General features: G+C 45.0%; 1 protein-coding gene across 1 annotated transcript; it reads left to right on the forward strand.

The window, feature by feature from the left end:
- Positions 1 to 856: 856 nt before the first annotated feature.
- Positions 857 to 19,185, forward strand: LOC114605512 (tyrosine 3-monooxygenase-like). Its single transcript, XM_028746863.2, has 12 exons — positions 857 to 1,044; positions 2,064 to 2,238; positions 4,560 to 4,648; positions 4,884 to 4,951; positions 5,338 to 5,388; positions 9,449 to 9,594; positions 11,411 to 11,546; positions 12,283 to 12,352; positions 13,729 to 13,785; positions 14,585 to 14,680; positions 18,044 to 18,177; positions 18,892 to 19,185. The coding sequence occupies exons 1-12, from the start codon at positions 913 to 915 to the stop codon at positions 19,049 to 19,051; spliced, it is 1,314 nt and encodes a 437-aa protein (XP_028602696.2). The 5' UTR covers positions 857 to 912; the 3' UTR covers positions 19,052 to 19,185.
- Positions 19,186 to 21,672: the final 2,487 nt, after the last annotated feature.

Below are 21,672 nucleotides of genomic sequence, written 5' to 3' on the forward strand. Positions count from 1 at the left end.
TCCTTCTTCCCCATTTTATCCTCACAACAGCCCTATGAAGTAGACTAGGAGGAGAGACACAAACTGGCCCCTGGCCACCCAATGAGCTTCATAGCTGAGTCGTGATTTGAACCCAAATCCTAGCCGGAGTCTATAACCAAACCACCATACTTCTGGCTCTTCGTCGTATTTTATAATTCGACTGATCCTCCTTATCTTATGTTCTGAATAGGTAATCTGTACAGATGGAGGGCGGGTTATAAACACTTTTGATAACACATACATACCAGTCAATAATCCATTTATTTATACCCCCCATTTCCCTGGAAATATATCTGTGCTCAGGGCGTTTTTTAAAACAAAAAACCCCTAAACAGTTGTACAACAAGGAGACCCAATACAAATCTAGAACCAATAACTAAAAAGAAACCCCAACAATGCACAATTTAACAGACATTTTAGCAATTTAACACCCGTCAACATTAAAGCGAGCATAAAGCTCATCAATCGGTAAGGTCAAAATATCCAGTCGAGGGGGGAACTCGCCCTGCTTTGAATGATAATTATTATTAAGGGGCTGCTTGGAGTACCTTCCCAAGTTGGTCCCCCCTACAATTCTCCTGGTGGGACCGGCCACACGTGAGCAGAGACTGCGCCATCTCTCGCCCTTCTGGGTTACATGAGCCCACGTCCCAAGTGCTGGAGGACAAGTCCCCAGCCGTCGTGGGCAGATTTCCCTCTTCCCACGAACAGCTCCTCGATTGCTTGCCAAGCTGAGCCAGGTGCATAAAGGCGCCGCCGCCGCCATTCCTGGAAGGCGAGGTGGGATCTCCGCCTCCTCCCAGAAAGAGCCAAGACTGCTTTGCCTCGACTGAGGCAGGACCTCTTCCCCGGCAGACCCGCGCGAACCTAGACGAGGAGCTGCCTTCGAGGATGGAGCCGTCGACCAAAAAAGACCCTTCTGCGGGGGAAAGAGAGGCTGCGGGAAAAGCCACACTGACCCTGACCTTCGCCCTCCGCAACGGGAGAAAAGCGGGCATTTCTAGGGCGGCCAAAGTGTTCGAGGTACATCTCTTTATCACACTGATATGCCGCCTTTCCTCCAAGGAGCCTGAGAGTTTTATTCGTCCCCATTTTTAGCCTGCCCTGTTAAGCTGAGATTGGCTCAAAGTGAGGATTTGAACCCTTGCCTCTTTTAATCCTACAAGACTCTGATTTCTTTCTGTCTTTTAAAAAAGTGCTTTATATACGGGTTCGTGAGGCTTATTTTGATATTGATTTCCTTTTTTGCAATAGAAAGCAATGAAAATGTTTTTAAGATCTTAGCAGTGGAAAAATAATAAATGTCTGTAGGGGGCAGTGTATTAGTTTTCAGTGATCATCACCAACTTAATTCATTTTTTTTAAATGAGTAAACACCCAGCACGTTTGCCCAAAACTGTGCATCAAATGTTAATTTGGAGCAGGGTGATGAAGAGATGTGGAGATAATTACCAACATGCCCTGACAATGATTGTGGTAGAGGAATATTTGCATATGAGCCTCAATAACATAAGAAGATTCCTGCTGGACCAGTCCAAGGAGGACCCTTCTTTTCCAGTACCCACACAGTGGCCAGTCAGGTACCTCCGGGAAGCCCACTAACAGGAGCTGAGAGCTACAGCCCTTGCCCTACTGGTGGTTCCCTGCAACTGGTACTCTGAGGCTTCCTGCCTCTGACAGTGGATGCGGAACATGACCATTAAGGCTAGTGGCCACACTTTTAATGGTGCTTTTGTTAGAGCTGCAATTCCATGTGCACTTAAATGGGCACCAATCTTACTCAAATACAATGCGACTTAACTTCCCAAGTAGAGATGCATAAAATTGTGTAGCACAGTTTCCGGTTAAACAAAAGGTTCCAGATTGCTCTGGGAAGGAGGGGAAGTCAAATTCGTATTTTATTACTTTTATTTGCTTGCTACTTTTGTTGATATGCTTGTTACTTTTGTAAACAACCCTGTGCATTGCAATTGCACACACACACACACACACACACACACACACACACACAATACGTGCTTATGTGGGACTGCCTTCTACAGGTGTTCGATACTAAAATCTATCACCTTGAAAGCAGACCAGCTAAAGTATCTAGAAACACTGCAGATGACCTTGAATTTTTCGTGAGATGTGAAGTTCCTAACTGCGAGGTCAGCAGCCTCACTAATTCCTTAAAGAGGGTGGCGGAGGATGTGAAAGCCAACCAAGAAGAAAGAGGTAAGCAATCTCTTGGGCTTCTGCCTCACTTTTCCATATAGACACATAAACATTTTTTTTAATCAGTAGTGCAACATTCATAAGGGTTTATTAAGCGGTAATACCAAAAATAACTAAGCCTGCTTTATGATTGCTGAAGACTTGGGTATGGGAATCCGTCCCCAGGAGTGATCATCCCTGGCCAGCATATCTGGGGTGTTCCATCTAAATTATATGAGCTGCAGTGACTCCAGCTCTTGTTCAACCCCCACATGATGTAGGTATCATGTACTCAGAGGTGTCTTTCCTATTGGGCTTACTGGCGCCTTGCGCCAGGGCGCTGGCCTCTCAGGGGTGCCCCGGTGAGTGGGGGAGCTGTGCAGCTTTGCTGGTGGCCTCCCCTTTCCCTGCACCTGCCAGCTGCAACTCCCAACGCTGGCGGGCGTGCAGCTTGCTTCCCAAGCCTCCGCAGGAGGAGAGTGATCCCTGCAGAGGCTTAGGATGGAAGCTGCGCCCCGCCAACTATATGGCTGGCTGGTGTGCAGCGCTCTCTCTCTCTTTCACCTGCCCACTCTGTGGAAAGAGGGAGGTGGGCGATGGTGAGGGGGTAGTGGAGAGCGAGGAGGAGGAAGGAAGAAGAAGAAGAATAGAGGTGCCCCCACGACTTGCCCCCTTTCTTCCTTGGAGCCTCCATGCTGGGTTTGCAGCCCTACTTGCAGGGTGCCCTTGCCCGTCCTGTTCAGATACATCTAGCCCAAGCCGTGAGTAGCAGCAGCTGCTGCCCTGGTTTCTCTCTCTCCCTGGAATCGTGCCCTGTGTTTAATGTTATGGGCAACTCTATCCTGGGGGAGGGAAGCCTCCTCCCTTCGCTTTTCTTCTTCTTCTTCTTCTTCTTCTTCTTCTTCTTCTTCTTCTTCTTCTTCTTCTTCTTCTTCTTCTTCTTCTTCTCCTCCTCCTCCTCCTCCTCCTCCTCCTCCTCCTCCTCCTCTTTGGGGGTGGGCTCCTTCTTCACCCCCCCACCAACAAGGTCCCTAGGGGTTTTAAAGCAATCCAGACCATTTAGCACCAACCCCATTCATTCCAGCAGCTGGCCATTACCCACTCCAAGCCCTGCGAAAAATATCATCACCATTACTACTGCTGCTGCTACTACTACTACTACTACTATTACTACTACTACTGACCTCCACCTATAGATATCAGGATGGCTCACAGCCTGAAACTATGGTACTAAGCACATGCTAAAAACTAGAACAAAGGCAAACCAAGCCAGCAACCCTCCTTCTCCCTTATTTGTAAAATAAGCCTGTTAATTGCCTATCCAACTAAAAAAAAAAGGCACTGAAGGTTTTTTAGATCAATGCAAGCTAAAAAGCATTGCAGGGGGTTGGGCTAGATGACCCGCAGGGTCCCTTCCAATTCTACGTTTTTCTGAAAAGCACACATGCACAACTCAACTATGGTCCCTCTGCTGTCCTCGCCCTGAGCAACTGCGTGTGAGACTTGCCCCCCCCAGAAAAGGTGCCTTGTCTTGTTACCTGTGGTTTTTGGTCTCTCGTCAGCCCCCTCTTCCCAATCTATTCATATTCCTTTCTCCCTAATTTCCAATATTACATTTTCCTCTGGTTGAGACTTAAAACAGAAATCCCTAATTCCCAACTGTGTTTCTTGCTGCAGTCCTACTGTCTACTCAGAAGTAAGGTCCTATTAGATTCAGCAGGGCTTACTCTCAGGTAAGTGCAGTTAGGGCTGCAGCCTTTGTGACCCAAGTTTTGGGTCCTTTTTAGGTTCAGGATGTCCCTGCTTTACACACACCCAACCCCCAATATTTGAAAACGTCAGCTTTGTACTTAAACACAACTTGGCTGGGAACTTCATTGTCTGTGTCTATATTCATTTATTTAAAGAACAACAAACTGGTGATTGTTTTAACTTTTTCATATGTGGTGATTTAAATCATGAGGATGAATTAGAAGAACTGCTGAGTCTTGAATGAGTCTTGCTTTTGAATTGAGGACTTCATTAGATTTTATAATAATTATAATAATAATTTATTATTTATACCCTGCCCAGCTGGTTGGGCTTCTGCCTTTTTATTCTATTTTGCTCTAAGGGCTTGTTAGAGATAATGTGTAAGTGTGGTGTCAGCTCCAAAAAAAGGTCAATAACTCTGGGGAACCTTTCCTAAAAAAGGTCAACAACTTTGGGGTCCACCCCCTTAAAAAGGGTCGACAACTCTGGGAAAGGGGGGGTGCCAGAGGGATCTTTGCACTACAGTGCCGGATATGCTTAAAACGGCCCTGCATGCACTCACAATCTGTGGTTTATACCCTCGGCTGCAGCACCGTGGTTCCCAAAGAAAATACGAGACCTTGACAACTGCCATCATCTGATCACCAAATTTGACCCTGATCTGGATCATGACCATCCGGTGAGTTATTTAGACCTGGTGGTAACTGAGTGCTGCCCAGTTCATAAACTCTATGATTTGCAGATCTAACTGGACAGTTGCTAACTTCATTTGCCCTCTTCCATGAAGCCTTTCTTTATTATCTCAACCATTATCAGAACTACATTCATACACTAAGAATTTGGATCTTGTTATATTATATTTTTTGGCTATTCTACTTACTGCAGTGAAGTGTTGTCTCTCAATCCAATTTTAGGGATACACCGATGCTGAATACAGGAAGCGAAGGGCTTTTATTGCAGACCTGGCCTTCAATTTCAGACAGTAAGTGCACAATAAAACAAAACAAAAGCAATAACCATTCTCCCATTTTTCTTCACCGCTCACACATTCATGCAGTTGTAGTATAGTTTTCTGCAGACTTCTGTAGCCTCCTCTGTTGGAAAACAGGAAGAAAAGGGAGAACTTCTAAAAGATAGTGAACGTCTGTAGTTATTTTTAAGAATATTTTGGCTTATATTAATAATAATAACATATATTAAAATTATGTGGGGCGTGGCTTACCTAGGCCCACCAATATTTTATTCAAGTTGGTAGCTCTGTCCCTGATCAACAAACAATAGGCCTCAGGGACACTTTCTAGAAGATCCTTGGTATCTCCTATATTTGTAGCATGTAAGGGACTTCTAATCACATGTGCTCTTTTACAGGGGTGACCCATTGCCAAGAGTTGAGTACACAGCCCAGGAAATGGCTACATGGTAAGTGCCTGGTGTCACAATGGCCCACAAAAACTGTAGAACATGTGGGGGAAGGTGAGAATGTAAAATGGCTCCTTCCCACCTTTCCATTCTCTGGCATGGAAAATAATAGTGGTACCTCGAACCATATGCAACACGGCACATCTGATTCCAACATATGAAGCAGAGGCCCCTCTCCAGGCACCCCATCAAAGTGAGATTCATACAAGGGAGAGGGCCTTTTGAGTGGTGGCCCCTTTTTATAGAATGCCTATCCCAGTGAGGCTGCCTGCTTGATACTGACAGGAACATCCTTTCGGTCCCAGGTTAGGACATGCCTCTTATTCCAAGGTTTTGAGGGAATACAGTAGTACCTCGGGTTAAGAACTTAATTCATTCTAGAGGTCCATTCTTAACCTGAAACTGTTCTTAACCTGAGGTACCACTTCAGCTAATGGGGCCTCCCGCTGCTGCCATGCCGCCGCCATGCGATTTCTGTTCTCATCCTGAAGCAAAGTTCTTAACCTGAGGTACTATTTCTGGGTTAGCAAAGTCTGTAACCTGAAGCGTCTGTAACCTGAAGTGTCTGTAACTCAAGGTACTACTGCATGATGATCCTGCTTATTGCCATTTCTTGGTGGAGGGTGGTATTGTAGTAAGTCATCAAAGGAGCCAACTCCTAGGGCCAGGCCTCTGCAAAGTTGATGGGCATTCCCATTTAAATAGTGTGTGTGCAATGCATCATCTGATTGACTATGTGGGGCGGAGCTTACCTGGCCCCCCCCCCACAATGTTTTATTCAAATTGGCACCCCTGTAAGTCATCTAGAGACATTTCGTATTATTAGGTGACAAATAAATAAGACGTTGGTTGTGCAATGTTCACATCTAGCGTAAAACCAACCAGTGGGATTTACAGAGTGCATTAAGCAGCTGTAGACTGTTGAGGCAGTTAGGTGGCTGGTGGCCAAAATGCAAACCAAGTTTACAGTCTGTGCCTGGGTCCAGTTTGGAGAAGAGATGGGTATACGGACCCTCACCCCATATTCCAACTCAAACCACAAATTATTCTTCCGGATTCCGGGACATCACACTCTTTGGCCAGCTCAGTAGCTCAGCAAAGTGGCTGATATTTTTCCCCTAAACAATTCAATAGGTCTCTGTTCTAGCTACGCACTTCAAAGGGACCACTTTCATATGGTGGAGCCATTAGAGTAGGTCTTTAGGTTAGAAGCCAGGCACAACAGAATGAACAGCAGGGCTTCATGAACACAGCAGGGCTGAGTCTTCCACACTTGCTTTTCTGCACAGGTCTGGAATTTCCAGGTCCAAGTCAGGGTTTTTTTGTTTTTGTTTTGTCCTGCTGCCTTCCCTGGGAAATCTCATTTTTTTATTGCTGAATCAGAGCAAATGACAATCCACAGAAAACTCGATTGCTGTTTGCTTTGATTCAGCAGTAAAACACAGTTTTCCCCGGGGAAAGCAGCAGCAGCAACAGTAGAAAAAAACTGTGAGTCACACTCAGACCCAGAAATCCCAGACCTGTGCCTAAAGACACAGCACAAAAGGATGAACCCTCAGTCTAGAGCTGAAAGCAGTCAATATAATGCCCTTCATAACCCACCTACTCTCAGCAACCAGAAACATCATAGCCAGACACTGGAGAGACCTGTCAAGAGTAAGCATGGATCAATGGTACCAAACAGTATGGGAAACAGCCTTACTAGAAAAATTAACCGAAAAACTGAAACTGACACGGGGACAAATAGAAGACGATACCTTCACCCTGGTATGGCTCCCCTTCATCACATACACAGCCCAACAAGACAATGACAATAATCCACCAACAGCATATGAATCAATATGGCTAACCTGATTCAAAAACACACACACACACTCCACTCACACACAAAAACAAAGTTCAACACAGCCAAGCACAAACAAGCAACCTCACCCTAGGCCAACCCCAACTTCTCTCACCACCAAAGGAACAGAAGCGAATAGCAAATAGAACCAGCACAAACGACGCTGACACAAAAACCCACACATACATTAAGCAAAATAGAAATATCGCCTCCCGACCCCACCCCCACCCACCACCTCTTCTCCCCATTTTTCTTCCTAATGTAACCCTAATTTCTCAACAAATGAAACTGACCTATGGAAAATGTAACTTGAAAAAAGAGACATTGCACATACCTTTGTAAACCAAGAAAACTTTAATAAAATAATATATATATATATATATATATATATATATATATATATATATATGATGCCCTCCAGATGTTTTGGACTACAATGCCCATCATCCCTAACCATTGCCATGCTAGCTGGAGCTGATGAGAGCTGTAGTCTAAAGATCTGGAGGACACCAAAGCACCACGAAGGCACCACAGTTAGTCTGGGGTCTAATTATGTAACTGCATTACTCTCGGGATCACTTGCATGAGTGGCTTCGAAAGAGGTTTAGAGAAATTCATGACCACTAGCCATGACAGGATGCCTCCAGGGACCACTGATAAAGTGTCAAAATCAGAATCATTCTGATTTCCTCACAGGGAGGATTAGATGATGTTGAGTTACCCTACACCCTGCAGGGCCTTTCCCCACTTTTGCCTCTGGCCCTGCGCACCCCTGGCATGGTTGCCCACAAGCGAATGCAGCTCTTGAACTGAAACAGATTATTCACCCCTGCTTTTGATAAGAAGAAATAGGACAGAATAATGGACCAAATATCTTGCTGAATTCAACCACGCTGCGTAGGAAGCACAAGTTTGGTTTCTTGCTCTCCCGAAATTTCCCTGACTGATTGTGGAAGTGGTCTAAAGCTCATAAAGCTTTTGGGGTTTTTTTAAAAACAGTATTAACAATAGCCGCCACTGGAAGCTGATATCTTTTGTTTCTCATTCTTTAACGTAAACTGCACCCTAGTCTTGATATGTATTGAAAATAGGGGCAACCATTATGTGATGCTGAATTTCACCCTTCATAGCAACACTTGAGCAGCTGAGAGAGAGAGGGAGGGAGGGAGGGGGAGAGAGAGAGAGAGAGAGAGAGAGAGAGAGAGAGAGAGAGAGAGAGAGAGAGAAGTACAATACAAACAGGAAAAGGTTGTTGGCTTAGTCAGCATTTCCAAGAATGACCTCAATTTTCATAAAACAATGTTTACAAATGTGTGAGAGCCCCAGAGCTGAATAAAAACCTACTTCCACAAGGCTCCACGCCATTGCATGATTATTACATGCTCTCTTTCCAACAACTAAACATGTTTCTTCCCTTTAAGGACAGTTACTTTAATCATCCCTGACTGCTGGCCCTGCTCACTGGGGCTGATAGAGCTGGAGTCCAGCAATATCTGGAGTGCAACAGGTTCCTCATATCTGCTTTACATGGCAATCATTTTCCACGTACATATTGGTGTTCACCACAGTGAACACCATGAAATACCAGTAGCAGATGTCCATGTGGTGCCCCCATCGATCCAGGAGGGCAATCAAGTTGATCAAGGGTCTGGAAACCAAGCCTTATGAGGAATGGTTGAGGGAGCTGGGTATGTTTAGCCTGGAAAAGAGGAGACTGAGAGGAGATACGACAGCCACCTTCAAATATCTTAAGGGCTGTCACGTGGAAGATGGAGTAATCTTGTTTTCTCCTGCTCTGGAGGGTAAGATCCAAACCAATGGCTTCAAATTACAAGAAAGGAGATTCCAACTAAACATCAGTAAGAACTTTTTGACAGTAAGAGCTGTTCAACAGTAGAATGGACTCCCTCAGGAGGTGGTGGCCTCTCCATACTTGGAGGTTTTTAAACAGAGGTTGGATGGCATGGGTGCTTTAGTTGAGATTCCTGCATTCAAGGGGCAGGCACATTGCCTTGCCTCCAGAGCTGAGGGGCCCCAGGGCCACACGATGTCACCACACCGTGTGTGCATGCCCCGCAACATGTGCACATGATGTCAACATGCCCCGCAGCCCTGTCGCTGTTATGAGAAAAGTGTGTCTTATGTGTGTGGTGTATCATTTAAAATATGCTGTTTGCAAAGAGGTCCATTGTAAGCTAACACCCCTATTGTTTTCAGGAAAGAAGTCTACCAGAAGCTAAGCAGTCTTTATCCCACTCATGCCTGCCACCAATATCTGGAGGCCTTTCATCAGCTGGAAAAATACTGCGGGTATCAAGCAGACCATATCCCTCAGCTGCGGGACGTTTCTGCTTTTCTAACAGGTAAGGAGGTATGGCAGTAGGACTGCTACCAAGTAAGGGTGTTCTTATGAGTGGCAGAAGTGAAATCCGGAAATGGGGGGTTTGTAATGTGGCACACCCAACAATAGTTCAGAATTGGCTCAAGCCCATTTCAGAGCCAAATCCAAAACTGAGGTGGGATGAGTTCACGTATCCCATATTCCACCTCCTAAAATATGGCAACTGGCTTCCATGCATCACCCTAAAAGTCCATTCACCCCTTTTTGGGGTGGGCGGCTTTGTGGGTGGGCCCCAGGCCTTCCTGGCAAACTGACCTATCACAGGCCGGCTCGTATTCCTGCTGCCAAATGGACCAATGGCGGCAGGAGTTAGTGGGTGTTCCCTTGGGCACAGGACCAACCAACCAATTGCAGCCCTTGGTGTTGCGTCCAGGTGAAGTTTAAATGCCTGGCCAGCATGGCCGTTTGGTCTTTCTCTTGCTGTGCCAGTTCTCCCACCCCCCCATCCCTCAGATTAGTGCTTTTCATGGATGGTTCAACCTTGCTATGTACAATATCAGTCACCTAATTTTTCAGGGGCCGGGCAGGAATTTCCCCCACTTGGCTAATTGGCGCTGCCATTTGGCTTTTTGCCTACCTCATAGCAATCATCACAACTTTGTATGGAGGATAGGCATTGGGTAAGCATAGTCTTGGTTGGAGGGGAGGTTGTAGCTTCCACTTGCCCCTCCATGGGTATAGGTATCCTGTTAAAGGGATCCAGAAGGAGTGACTCCTGCCCAATGCCCAGATGGAGGCTAGGGCCATACCACTCCTCCAAGAGGGACCGCTTGGGGGACGCCCCAATTTGATGTAGGTCATAGGGCATCCCTCCCCTCAGCTTCACCCTTAGGAACACTCCCAGCGGATGAGCGGGAGTGACATGTGTAGTTGCTTACCACAGTGCCTATGGCCAAACTTCACATGTGTAACCAATAAAGTTGTGGCCTTATCTGATCCCAAACCAATATGCTGTGTGGTGTCTAGTTATTTATCCCTTAGGGAACAGGGTGGTCATGGGGCCTCGATACACAATATGGCAACTGGTTTTGTACTACCTTGGTACAAAACTGAAGGATGGCTTTCCAAGTCATTAAAGAGAGAGAGAGAGAATATTGTGTTTCTGGAATGCATCTATCCAGATACTAGACATGATTTTATTCCAAGGAACGAAAACCTATAGCCAAAAAGGGAAAACAATTTTATGTAGCTGTATTTGGAGGCTAAGAGTAGAAATTTGTTCCTGTAAGTTCCTTTAGGGCAACTGGTCATGAATTTCCTTTCAACTCTCTTTGGGTTTCCAGGAGATGTTAAGCATTCGGTCCAAGTGAGCCCCCTGCCCACCTCCCCTATTCTTTATTGCAGCCCAATTTTTATTGGAGAGCCATAAATCACAAGTAAAAGTTTTTACAAGTTACTCTTCTTACTAAATACTTCTCCCTTCCTCTACCCCAGCTCATCAACTCTTGAGATATCCATGTTTAAGAACATGACTGTGTGTTTTGTGTGTGTGTGTTGTTGTAGTTACAATTTTATATTACACAATTTTGCAAGTTGCTTGCGAAGAATTATTAACCTGAGAGGGTTACAGAATCATTTAGTGAGAAGAACACATGAGCGAAGTATTCCACAGCTAGAGTGGAGAGCCTTTGTCAGAGGAAGGTAAAGACATGTTTCCATGGCATGATGGCATTCATGAAAACTGAGCAGTGCATGGCAGGTTGCGTTAAGTGATTTGGATGCAATAAATAAACAAATGCCTATTCCGAATTTTATTCCTCCTTTAATTTTCCTTGCAGAAAGAACTGGCTTCAAGCTGAGGCCAGCTGCCGGGCTTCTGTCGGCTCGGGATTTCCTTGCTAGCCTGGCATTCCGTGTCTTTCAGACAACCCAATACATCAGGCACTCGTCTTCCCCAATGCATTCCCCAGAACCGTGAGTAGGAGTCGGGTGATCATGTAGTCACTCTCAGGGAGTGGCCAGGGAGGCCAGCAGTGGCTCTGTAGAAGCTGGTTCGTTGCTTCCATATAGCACAATATTTCTGTTCCTCTAGGATTGGGGGTTGTGCGGACTCTATTTCTCAGAGAGCCGCTGGGAGCAGGAAAAGGTTATAGGAAGTCTTCAAGATTCTCACTCCGTTTGGCATGAGCATAGTTTTGACTGTCAGCATCAATCTGTTATGATCTGTTCACACGCAACACCCTTCTCTGGCCACACAGTAACTTCTATTATCCATCTCTCCCCACCTCCCACCCCGCCCACCATCCGTATTTTATTACGTTCCACTGGCTTTCAGATCTTGAGATCAGGATCCAACATCAGCATTTGAGATGCCAAATTCCTGTTTCGTTAGAAGTTGCATAAATGTGTCTGAGGTTCAAACTTCACTTGGCGTTGATCACATGCAGTCCCCTCCCCCAATTTCTTTCTTTCTTTCTTTCTTTCTTTCTTTCTTTCTTTCTTTCTTTCTTTCTTTCTTTCTTTCTTTCTTCAAGAGGACTAAGAAAGGAACAGTTCACTAAAGCCACTGTCACTATCGCCTGCTGTGTTGTGGAGTTTAAAGAGGCATCTTAGGTACATTCTCTGGATTGAGATGTGGATTGTCAGGTAGACGCAAAGGACACATTTTATGACTCTTAAAAAACAACAGCACATGTTTTCGTTTTCACAGTGATTGCTGTCACGAACTGCTGGGGCACGTTCCCATGTTAGCTGACAAAGAATTTGCCCAGTTCTCTCAGGTAACATTTCTGTTGTTCTGACAGGGAAAGGTGCCGTGTCTTGGTGGAAGGGCACATGTTTTATATGCAGGAAGTCACCTGTCGCAGGTATCTCCAGTCAAAAGGAACAGGAAGTTAACAACAAGGAAAGTCTGAGACCTTGTAGAGCCTCGGCAAGTCAGACTAGATAACACTGGGCCAGGTGGACAAATAGTCTGATATACAGGAGTCTCCTACATAAGATTATCCTTGATCTAGAGGGCGGGGAACTTGTGGTCCTCCAAATGTAGGTGCACCCCAGATCCTTTCAGTGCTTGCCAACATGGCCAATGATCAGGAACGACCCCTGTTTTGTAGAATCATTTATGCCAGATAGGAAACCACTGGACTTGCTACCTAATTCCACCCACCCAAAGCAGAATAAGTTGCAGGCTTCACTCAGGTGGGATGTATTATATAGGAGGGATGGCGTGCAGTAGCCTCCAAGACTCGAAAAGAAGGGAACGATGTAGATATTAGACCTATTTTTATGGGACCAGGGTCTGGAGAGCTCCAAACCTCAAGTGTGAGGAGGTTGCACAATTCCTTGGTCTGGCCGAAAAGCTCAGTTCAACCCTGAGTGTTCAGTTCAACTCCCGATTATTTATGCCAGATAGTAGGGGGCTAAATTATTTGATCCAGCCATTTTCAAAGGTTTCAGGGGTTGGATGAGCCAGAAAAGGCACCCTGGAATTGTCTGTGCTCTTCAGGGGCATGGCAATTTAAAGGGGGGGAAATAGGTTGAGGATTCATCTGATAGATATGTGGCAGAGGGTTATAGATGGCCTTTATTTTACCTTAAAAACCTCCAAAAACCTTTGCTTCAAGTAGTGTCAGAGTTGCACTAACAAGAGCATTACTTCCTCCTTGAGAATGGACAAATGGTAATGGCGCTACTCAACATGACATAGTTCTGCTAGGTTTCATTAAGGTGGAAATGGGTCAAGTTTTTTCTATTCTGTGTTCAGCTGAGCATGGTTGGATTACATCACTTTTTAAGTGCAAGCGATTTGGTTCCTAGTTCTGCACTGATGTTGCCAGATGTGTCTCAAATCACATGGGTGTGGACCAGGAAAGACTATTTCATACTAGAAATTTATGTGTTATGCTTCCCTGTATCATGCACACTTGGCTAAACTATAATCCAAATATGCAGCATTAGCTCTGAATTTATTGTTATTATTGTTAACCTACATGATATACTAGATTAAACTGGGGGAAATTACAGGCATACAAAACTACACAGATGTTTGCCCTTAAGCTAAGGATCATACCTTCAGTGTAATAATAATTCACAGAAAAGGACTGTATGTTCTCATAAACCAGCTTTTCAATAAATATATTGATCTTTGATCTAGGATATTGGGTTAGCTTCTCTTGGAGCATCTGATGCTGATATAGAAAAACTGTCAACAGTGAGTATATATTTATGTATTTTCATACTGCAAGTATAATACCAAAGGCTCAAAATATAAGCTATTTCAAGCTCCCCTAGAAAATGCTCAGTGGTTGGTTTTTATTTTTATTTTGTTTTTTAATGCCAGGACATTTGGGTGTCTTGAGGTAGAAAATGCAAATTGCATCCTCCTCATGGATACACACACACACAGATGCACACACACAGACACAGACACACACAGAGAGACACACACACACACAATTATTCCCAAACAAACCCAGATGGCATCCCAATGTATGGAGCATTCATCCTGATCTGTGTACGCAAAGTTTTTGTGATTCTTGCAATGTGATATAGTCACATTCCAGTGCAGGGGTAGCCAATGTGTTGCCCTCTGAGTATTCTTGGATTCCAACTCCCATCAGCCCCAGCCAGCATGGCCAATGGTCAGGGATGATGGGAACAACAAGATATGAAGGGCACAGCATTGGCTATCTGTCTTCTAGCATGAGAAACAGAACCCAAGGTGAGTCTAGCAGATGCTTCCCCTCAATTTCCCCACCCCAAAGGACTAAGTTTTGTTGGCCTCAACAGCCACCATTTTGTTTGACATTTGTTTGACTTTGTGGGGAAATCAAAATGGTCACCAGCAGACAGCTGCCTTTGAGGAGCAACGTTAACGCAGATAAATAAATTTGCAACGTAATGCAGTGTATTTCCATGGACATAGTGACTACATGCAATCACAGGATAACCTGGTGGGGCTGGGACTTCTCAGAGGAGTTTCCCACCCCATTACTCTTTGTATTTACCAGCTCTATTGGTTTACTGTTGAGTTTGGACTCTGCAAACAAAATGGAACTATTAAAGCCTATGGAGCAGGTCTCCTGTCCTCCTATGGGGAGCTGATGGTAAGTTTGTTTCCCCCTCTCTCCAAGTATTATTTTAACATTAGATAAACTTATAAGCTGAGATCACTAGAGGGCAGCATTACGCCTAATGTTCATGTGCTTCATTTTAAAATGAATCTGTCCCTCATGTTTCTAATTAACGGTGAAGCTACCAAGTCACCAGCAGAGTGTAATAAAATGATGACGTCAGGATATTGAAAACATTGCTGTGGCGTGTGTGTTCCCCCCATCTCAACTGTTGTTGTTTCTATTAAATGTATATACTGCTTACAAGCCAAAATGGCTTCTAAACAGTTTGCAACTATAAAATCAATTATAAAACCTATACATTCTTTAAAAAGCACAATAAAACAATTCCACCACTGCATCAAAACATCCCTAATTCTAAAAACTATAACCCTAAAATAGTTTAAAACAATAAGATCAGAAGGTGATGTTCCAGGGGAATGCTGATCCAAGCAGGTGTGTCTTCAGAAGCCGGTGGAATGCCAATACTGATTAGGGTGCCCCAATCATTTCTGATTGCAGTGCTGCTTTCCTGCACCAGGGCCCAACACTGTAGACGGAAACGCACAGTGGTGACCGGTGACCATGGGAACTGATAGAGCAGAAAGGCAAACCAACAGGAGGTGGAGTCAGAGTCAATGATAAGCAGAGTCAGAACCAATGGAAGGCGGAGCCAACTGATTCTAGTTTTGTCTCCATCCTCCTGCTGAGTACTGCAAGGGCAACACTGGGGCATTTTGGGATTCAGTGGAAAGGCACATTTTAAAGGCTTTACAACCTCTATTTCCACACTTTTCTTTGCTGCTTGTTTTGCTTGCCCTGAACCTGGACCGTGGCTTCCAGGGTCCAACATCATCTCATAAAAATGCCAGGCAGCTGCCACTGCAATTGCCCAAAATGCCCCAGAATGATGTTATGTTGCTCTGGGGCATTGTGGGCAATTATAATGTCAGAGTCTGGCACTCACCTGGTAAGCCAACCCACCCAACTCCCTGTGCAGTGTAAAGAACAACCACCTGCTGAAATATGAGGAGGGGGGCAGTAACTGTTAGAATTCCTGCTCCATGACTGCAGTCATGGGATTTTTGTCTATCACATGACGGCATATGTGTGCCCTGCTAATACCCTCTTCAAATTTGGACTCACCCTGTGGAAGTCAGAGTACCTTTCTGGTCCAGCAATCTACCCACTATGTAATTATCTCTCTCTGCAAAGCTATCAAAAGATGGCTTTCAAAATATGTATTTGTTTTAAGCAGTGGATACCATGTGCTTTTAATTGACAGCTCTTGTTTTGGTTTTGTAGCCGAATCCTTAAGGCAAGCTTCAACCCTATTTTTCAACCATCACTTGGCCTAGAAACCTAGCTTTGCCTTTCAAAATAGGAGGTGAGATCTATACGATGATATTCAAATCCCCAACTAGCATGAAAGTTTGCCTGCTGGCCAACCTTACGTTTGCTGAGCTATAGAATGCACCCGAGACACTGAGTTTTGCACTGTAATTTTACTGTATTGTCAGCTGTTCTGCATTAAATCAAATGAATTTCATGTTAACACCCCGGCTGGAGTCTAGCCTACGTACAGTAAAATGTAATGGCCCATACTTCACAATTGGCAGAGCTCACCCCTTGGCATGCTTCGTTTGCAGAAAAACAGGGCTCCCTTAGCTCCCTACAGGTCACCTCGGGTCATCTGATCATTTTAAAGCAGAACTTCCCACAGCAAAGAAGGAAGGGCTCTGCTTGAAAACTCACGCCTGAGGTTCTGAAACCTTTCAGCTGGCTTTCCCAAGGCCTGAAACACAATATATCTGCATGTTTTTACTGATGCATCTGGTTTAGATTGAACGAGGACTCTCACAGGAATCTCCCACATACAGTGCACTGCTAATCAAGAAACTAGAGTCTTGGGTCCCCTTTAAAAAAAAATTGTGTCCTTTGGGTCAAAGCAGTTTTTTCTCCTCTAGTTCTCACACCATCTTTGGAAGAAATGGCAAGTAGAGGTAAAGGCAAGTAAAGAGCTTGGGTGATTTAGAATACAAAGAGCAGAGTTTTACCCAAATGCAAGATCATGTTGGGATTTGTCCTTATCACTACAGTGGTACCTCAGGTTAAGAACTTAATTCGTTCCGGAGGTCTGTTCTTAACCTGAAACTGTTCTTAACCTCAGGTATCACTTTAGCTGATGGGGCCACCCGCTGCCGCACGATTTCTGTTCTCATCCTGAAACAAAGTTCTTAACCTGAGGTACTATTTCTGGGTTAGCGGAGTCTGTAACCTGAAGTGTCTGTAACCTGAAGCATCTGTAACCCGAGGTACCACTGTACTGCCAGGCAGCCCTTCTCTTACCTATCACTAACCCTATTTCCTTTCTTTCCTCCAAACCCACAGGGTAGTGGCAGGGCAGTAGCAATGGAAGGGCTCTCTGGAGGCTTCTGCGTGAAGCAGTATCCCAGGCACCGGGGACCCTGGGAAATGCAGTTCCCCAGAGCTCCCAAGACCTGCTGTTAGTGTCCTACTGCCATCGGCTTAGTTAAGAGCAAGGGAGCAAGAAGCAGAGTTAAGCAGTTCTTGACAGGAATAGGGGGGCTTGGGGAAGGGAGTTGGTCAGAGCCCTTTGCACCCATGATGACAACATTGGTAGCACAACTAATTCATTGACAGCACGACTAATCCAATTTCAGAACTGAGCTTTTTTTGTAAAGAAAAGGAAAAGCAGCAATTATTTCCACTTTAGGGAGAAAACATTTTGCTCATCCCAGTCCCAAGCCACACAATGAGGAGTTCATTCATCATTAGAAATAAACAAACTTGAAGTATAGATATGAAATTGTCTCCAAAGGTTAAATAATCCAGGTGAACAGGTCATGTGATTGAAGGTGAAGGAAACACTGATATTTGATGGGAAGGGACAACTCTCCCCTCTTTACTAAAGTTAAACATTGCCACACACACCCCTTTGAAGCCCCATAGATTCCTTTCTTCCTTCCCACACCCATTTACCGTATTTTTTGCTCTATAAGACTCACTTTTTCCCTCCTAAAAAGTAAGGGGAAATGTGTGTGCGTCTTATGGGGCGAATGCAGGCTGCGCAGCTATCCCAGAAGCCAGAACAGCAAGAGGGATTGCTGCTTTCACTGCGCAGCGGTCCCTCTTGCTGTTCTGGCTTCTGAGATTCTGAATATTTTTCTTCTTGTTTTCCGCCTCCAAAAACTAGGTGCGTCTTGTGGTCTGGTGCGTGTTATAGAGCGAAAAATATGGTAATTTTTCGCTTTGGTTGCTACCCCCTCCTTGCATTCTAAGCCTACATCTTTGACATTTCTGAACATGAACACTGTCGCTTTCCTTTACTAATAGTATGCTTTGTCAAAGAAGCCACAGTACAAACCCTTTGACACAGACGCGATGGCCGTCCAGCCTTACCAGGACCAGTCCTTCCAGCCCGTCTACTTTGTAGCAGAACACTTTGAAGACATGAAGTCTCAGCTCCAGTAAGTATGGCAATGGCACTCATTCAAAGCAGATCTTGCCCATCACCAAGTGAGGATGATTTGGCCTTCAGAACACCTTTGATGGGAACACGGAGTCATGCACAGACCTCAGAAGGTGTTGTTGTCCTTTCGGAGTTCTTAACTTGGCATGTGTGTGTTGTGGAGTGGGGGCACACAGGGACAAAGCATCACCCCTTATTTCACAGCACTGACAACTATGCCATCTCTTAGGGGGTCTTATTTCCTAGTTTTCTGCATGCCAAAGAAGTCAATTCTTTTTCCTCTGGGAGGAACCCACTAAATAAGCCAGGCAAGCTTCTCTGGGGAGAGCATTCCACAAATGAGAAGCTACCACAGAAAGGGCTCATTATCGTGTTGCCACCCTTCGGACTTCTTGTGGAGGGGGGAGCATAGAAAAGGGGCTCAGATGAGAAGAGGCAGTCCTTAAGATCTTGAGGTCTTGAGCTGTGTTATTTGGGGATCTCTCCAGGCACAGGGGATGCACCAACAGTTGGACGGATCATCTCCATACAAAACTTTTACTTGGTAAACATTAAGGCCACAGTTTATTTATGAGATCCTGCTCTATTTAATTTTCCGGTGGTGCCAATCATAAAACTGGAAAAGAACACACTTTTCTCCAGACCCTATAAAATGCATGCACTTGTAAAAACATAAAAACTCATCTTTTGATCAATTTTTTTTCCTCTACAGAAAATACACCGTTAAGATCAAGAAACCTTTTACTCTTCATTATAATCCCTTTACCTGCAGTGTCGAGGTTCTTGACTCACCGCAGAAAGTGAAGGAAATTGTTACCCACCTGAAAGAAGAACTGAAAACTCTCTGCCATGCCTTTGAAAAGCTTTCGTAAAACAGTTGGCCTAAGCTATCACAGTTATAAGATACTATTTAGAGAAATATGATTTACAGTGCATTTGTAGTCGTTGACGGTTCCTCGGTTAAAGAGAAAATGTATTAGTTTGTATTCTTAGTAAGGTAAAGGTAAAGGGACCCCTGACCATTAAGTCCAGTCGTGGCCAACTTTGGGGTTGCGGCGCTCATCTCGTTTTATTGGCTGAGGGAGCTGGCGTACAGCTTCCAGGTCATGTGGCCAGCATGACTAAGTCGCTTCTGGCGAACCAGAGCAGCACACGGAAACGCCGTTTACCTTCCTGCTGGAGCAGTACCTATTTATCTACTTGCACTTTGACGTGCTTTTGAACTGCTAGGTTGGCAGGAGCAGGGACCGAGCAACGGGAGCTCACCCCGTTGAGGCGATTCAAACTGCCGACCTTCTGATCGGCAAGCCCTAGGCTCTGTGGTTAAACCCACAGCGCCACCTGCGTATTCTTAGTAGTCAATCTGTAATAAAACATGGCTTGTGAAAGTGATAATCAGGGTGAGGAGAGTCCCCTGAGTGTTAAGATTGCCAATTCCATCCTAGAGAGTGTGTGCTTGTATTAATACATTTGTTTCCAAACACAGCTTGGACTCATTCATATTTTAGATGCATCCCTAAAAAATATAAAAGCAATACAGAAGCATAAGTACTTGGACTGGTCCCTGCCTCTCCACCTAACCTACCTCAGAAGGTTGCTATGACGATAAAATGGGGGAAGGGAGGACCATGTATATCGCCTTGGGCTCCTTAGAGGAAAAGTGGGATAGAATTGTAAACAACAACAACAACAACAACAACAACAACAACAACAACAACAACAACAACAGAGAGAGTTGGCTTATACCAAGTCAAACCATTGGTCCATCTAGCTCAAAGTTGTCTACATTGACTGGCAGCAGATCACCAAGGTCTCAGCCAGAAGTTGTTGGAGATTGAGCAGAGGACCTTTTGTAGGCACATCAGATGCTCTGCAGTGGCTACAGACAAGCCACTTGTGCTCCATACTGCTTGTGGCTTCTTTGGTGTAACCCTGCTGTATCACACCAAGGGATAATCCATTCTGGCACCTGTTGCACAATGATCACTCAGTTCATAGAATTACTGGCTCAAAACACAGACTGCACACATGCTATACCTTTGAAGCGTGTTCAAAACACATCTCCTCCCATCATGGAATCCTGGGTATCGTAGTTAAGTTTTGTTGGGAATTGTAACTCTGTGAGGGATAAATTACAGGGCCCAGAAATGTGTGTGTGTGTGTGTGTGTGTGTGTGTGTGTGTGTGTGTGTGATTTGAATGTGCTTTAAAGGTCTGCAACCACAGCCTCATGTGAGACTGCACTTATTTTGGATGGCTGCTCATGTAGACAAAGACACCTCTTTGATTAGGCAGCATATTCCACAACTGTGCATATTATATTTGGGCATCCCGGCGATAATTCTGCTTTGTCCACAAGATGGAACTGTAACATCAACATTCATCCTCTCTACCTCCTCCCAAACTGGAAAGAATACATTCTTTTGCTCCTCCTGTGTCATTTTGCAGTTATGACTAGGAGAAGTTCAACTTGGATTACTGAGTGAAAGGGAAGTGGGGTAGTATTTGCTCCCCCCCCCCTTTTCTGCATGAAAAATAAGAGCCCGGTTCTCCTTAAGGCTGGCCCCATTAAGCTGTGCCTCTGGACCCTCCTAACTCTTTGCATCCTGGAAGAAAAAGAGAAAGAAAGCTGGACGGGGAGAGGAAAACTGAAACCGAGACGCATCAGTTTAGTGAGCTATGGATGACTGATTGGTGGGAATGGCGATGCAAATAAAACTGAACTTTAGCGGTGCCATTTTATACCACGTGTCTTCATTGTGTGACAACAAAACAGCTGATCATTCTACCCTGTCTTAGCAATATACCAACTGATCTGAAAACCTGATATTGAAAGAAGTGCATGAGAGACCACATAGGAGTGATCTGTTAGACCAGGCGGGAGCAGACGTCAGGTTTGTACATCCACTGGGCCTTTTATTAGAACCTAGAGGTTCATCAATCAGGTGCAAAACAGTGGCATGGGATGCAAACAAAGGAATGTGTCTTTCTTTGCATTTCTGGAACAGAGTGCCCACTCCTGGGCTTCACAACTGAATCTTAAGGCAGGCAGGCAGGCAGGCAGGCAGGCAGGCAGGCTGTAAGACCAATAGGTCCAGGGTCTAAAACAGATGGGGAACCTTTCTCAGTCCAGGGTCTACATTCCCTGCTTGACAACTTTCTGGGAGCTGCATGGCAGTGGTAGGCAGAGCCAAAGGCAGGAATGGGAGCAGCAACAGATGTGAAATGTATCTTTCTACAGTAGACTAGTTCCTACAAACACCTCTGTCCACAATGTGGACAAGCAAAGGGCATAATCAGAGCCCAACTGAGGAAAAGAGGGAGTGCAAACTAGCATCTGTGAGGGGTGTGGCCTGGGGAAGAGTCCTAGGGGACGGATGGAGGGGTGCAGAGGGCCCCATTTGGCCTTTAGGCTTGAAGTTTCCTACCCAGGTCTAAAAGTACCACTGGTATACCTTCTGCTGTTTATCTGAGTGAAGGAAAGTAAGGAACTG

This window comes from Podarcis muralis, chromosome 10 (genome assembly GCF_964188315.1).
Source record: "Podarcis muralis chromosome 10, rPodMur119.hap1.1, whole genome shotgun sequence".
NCBI lineage: Eukaryota > Metazoa > Chordata > Lepidosauria > Squamata > Lacertidae > Podarcis > Podarcis muralis.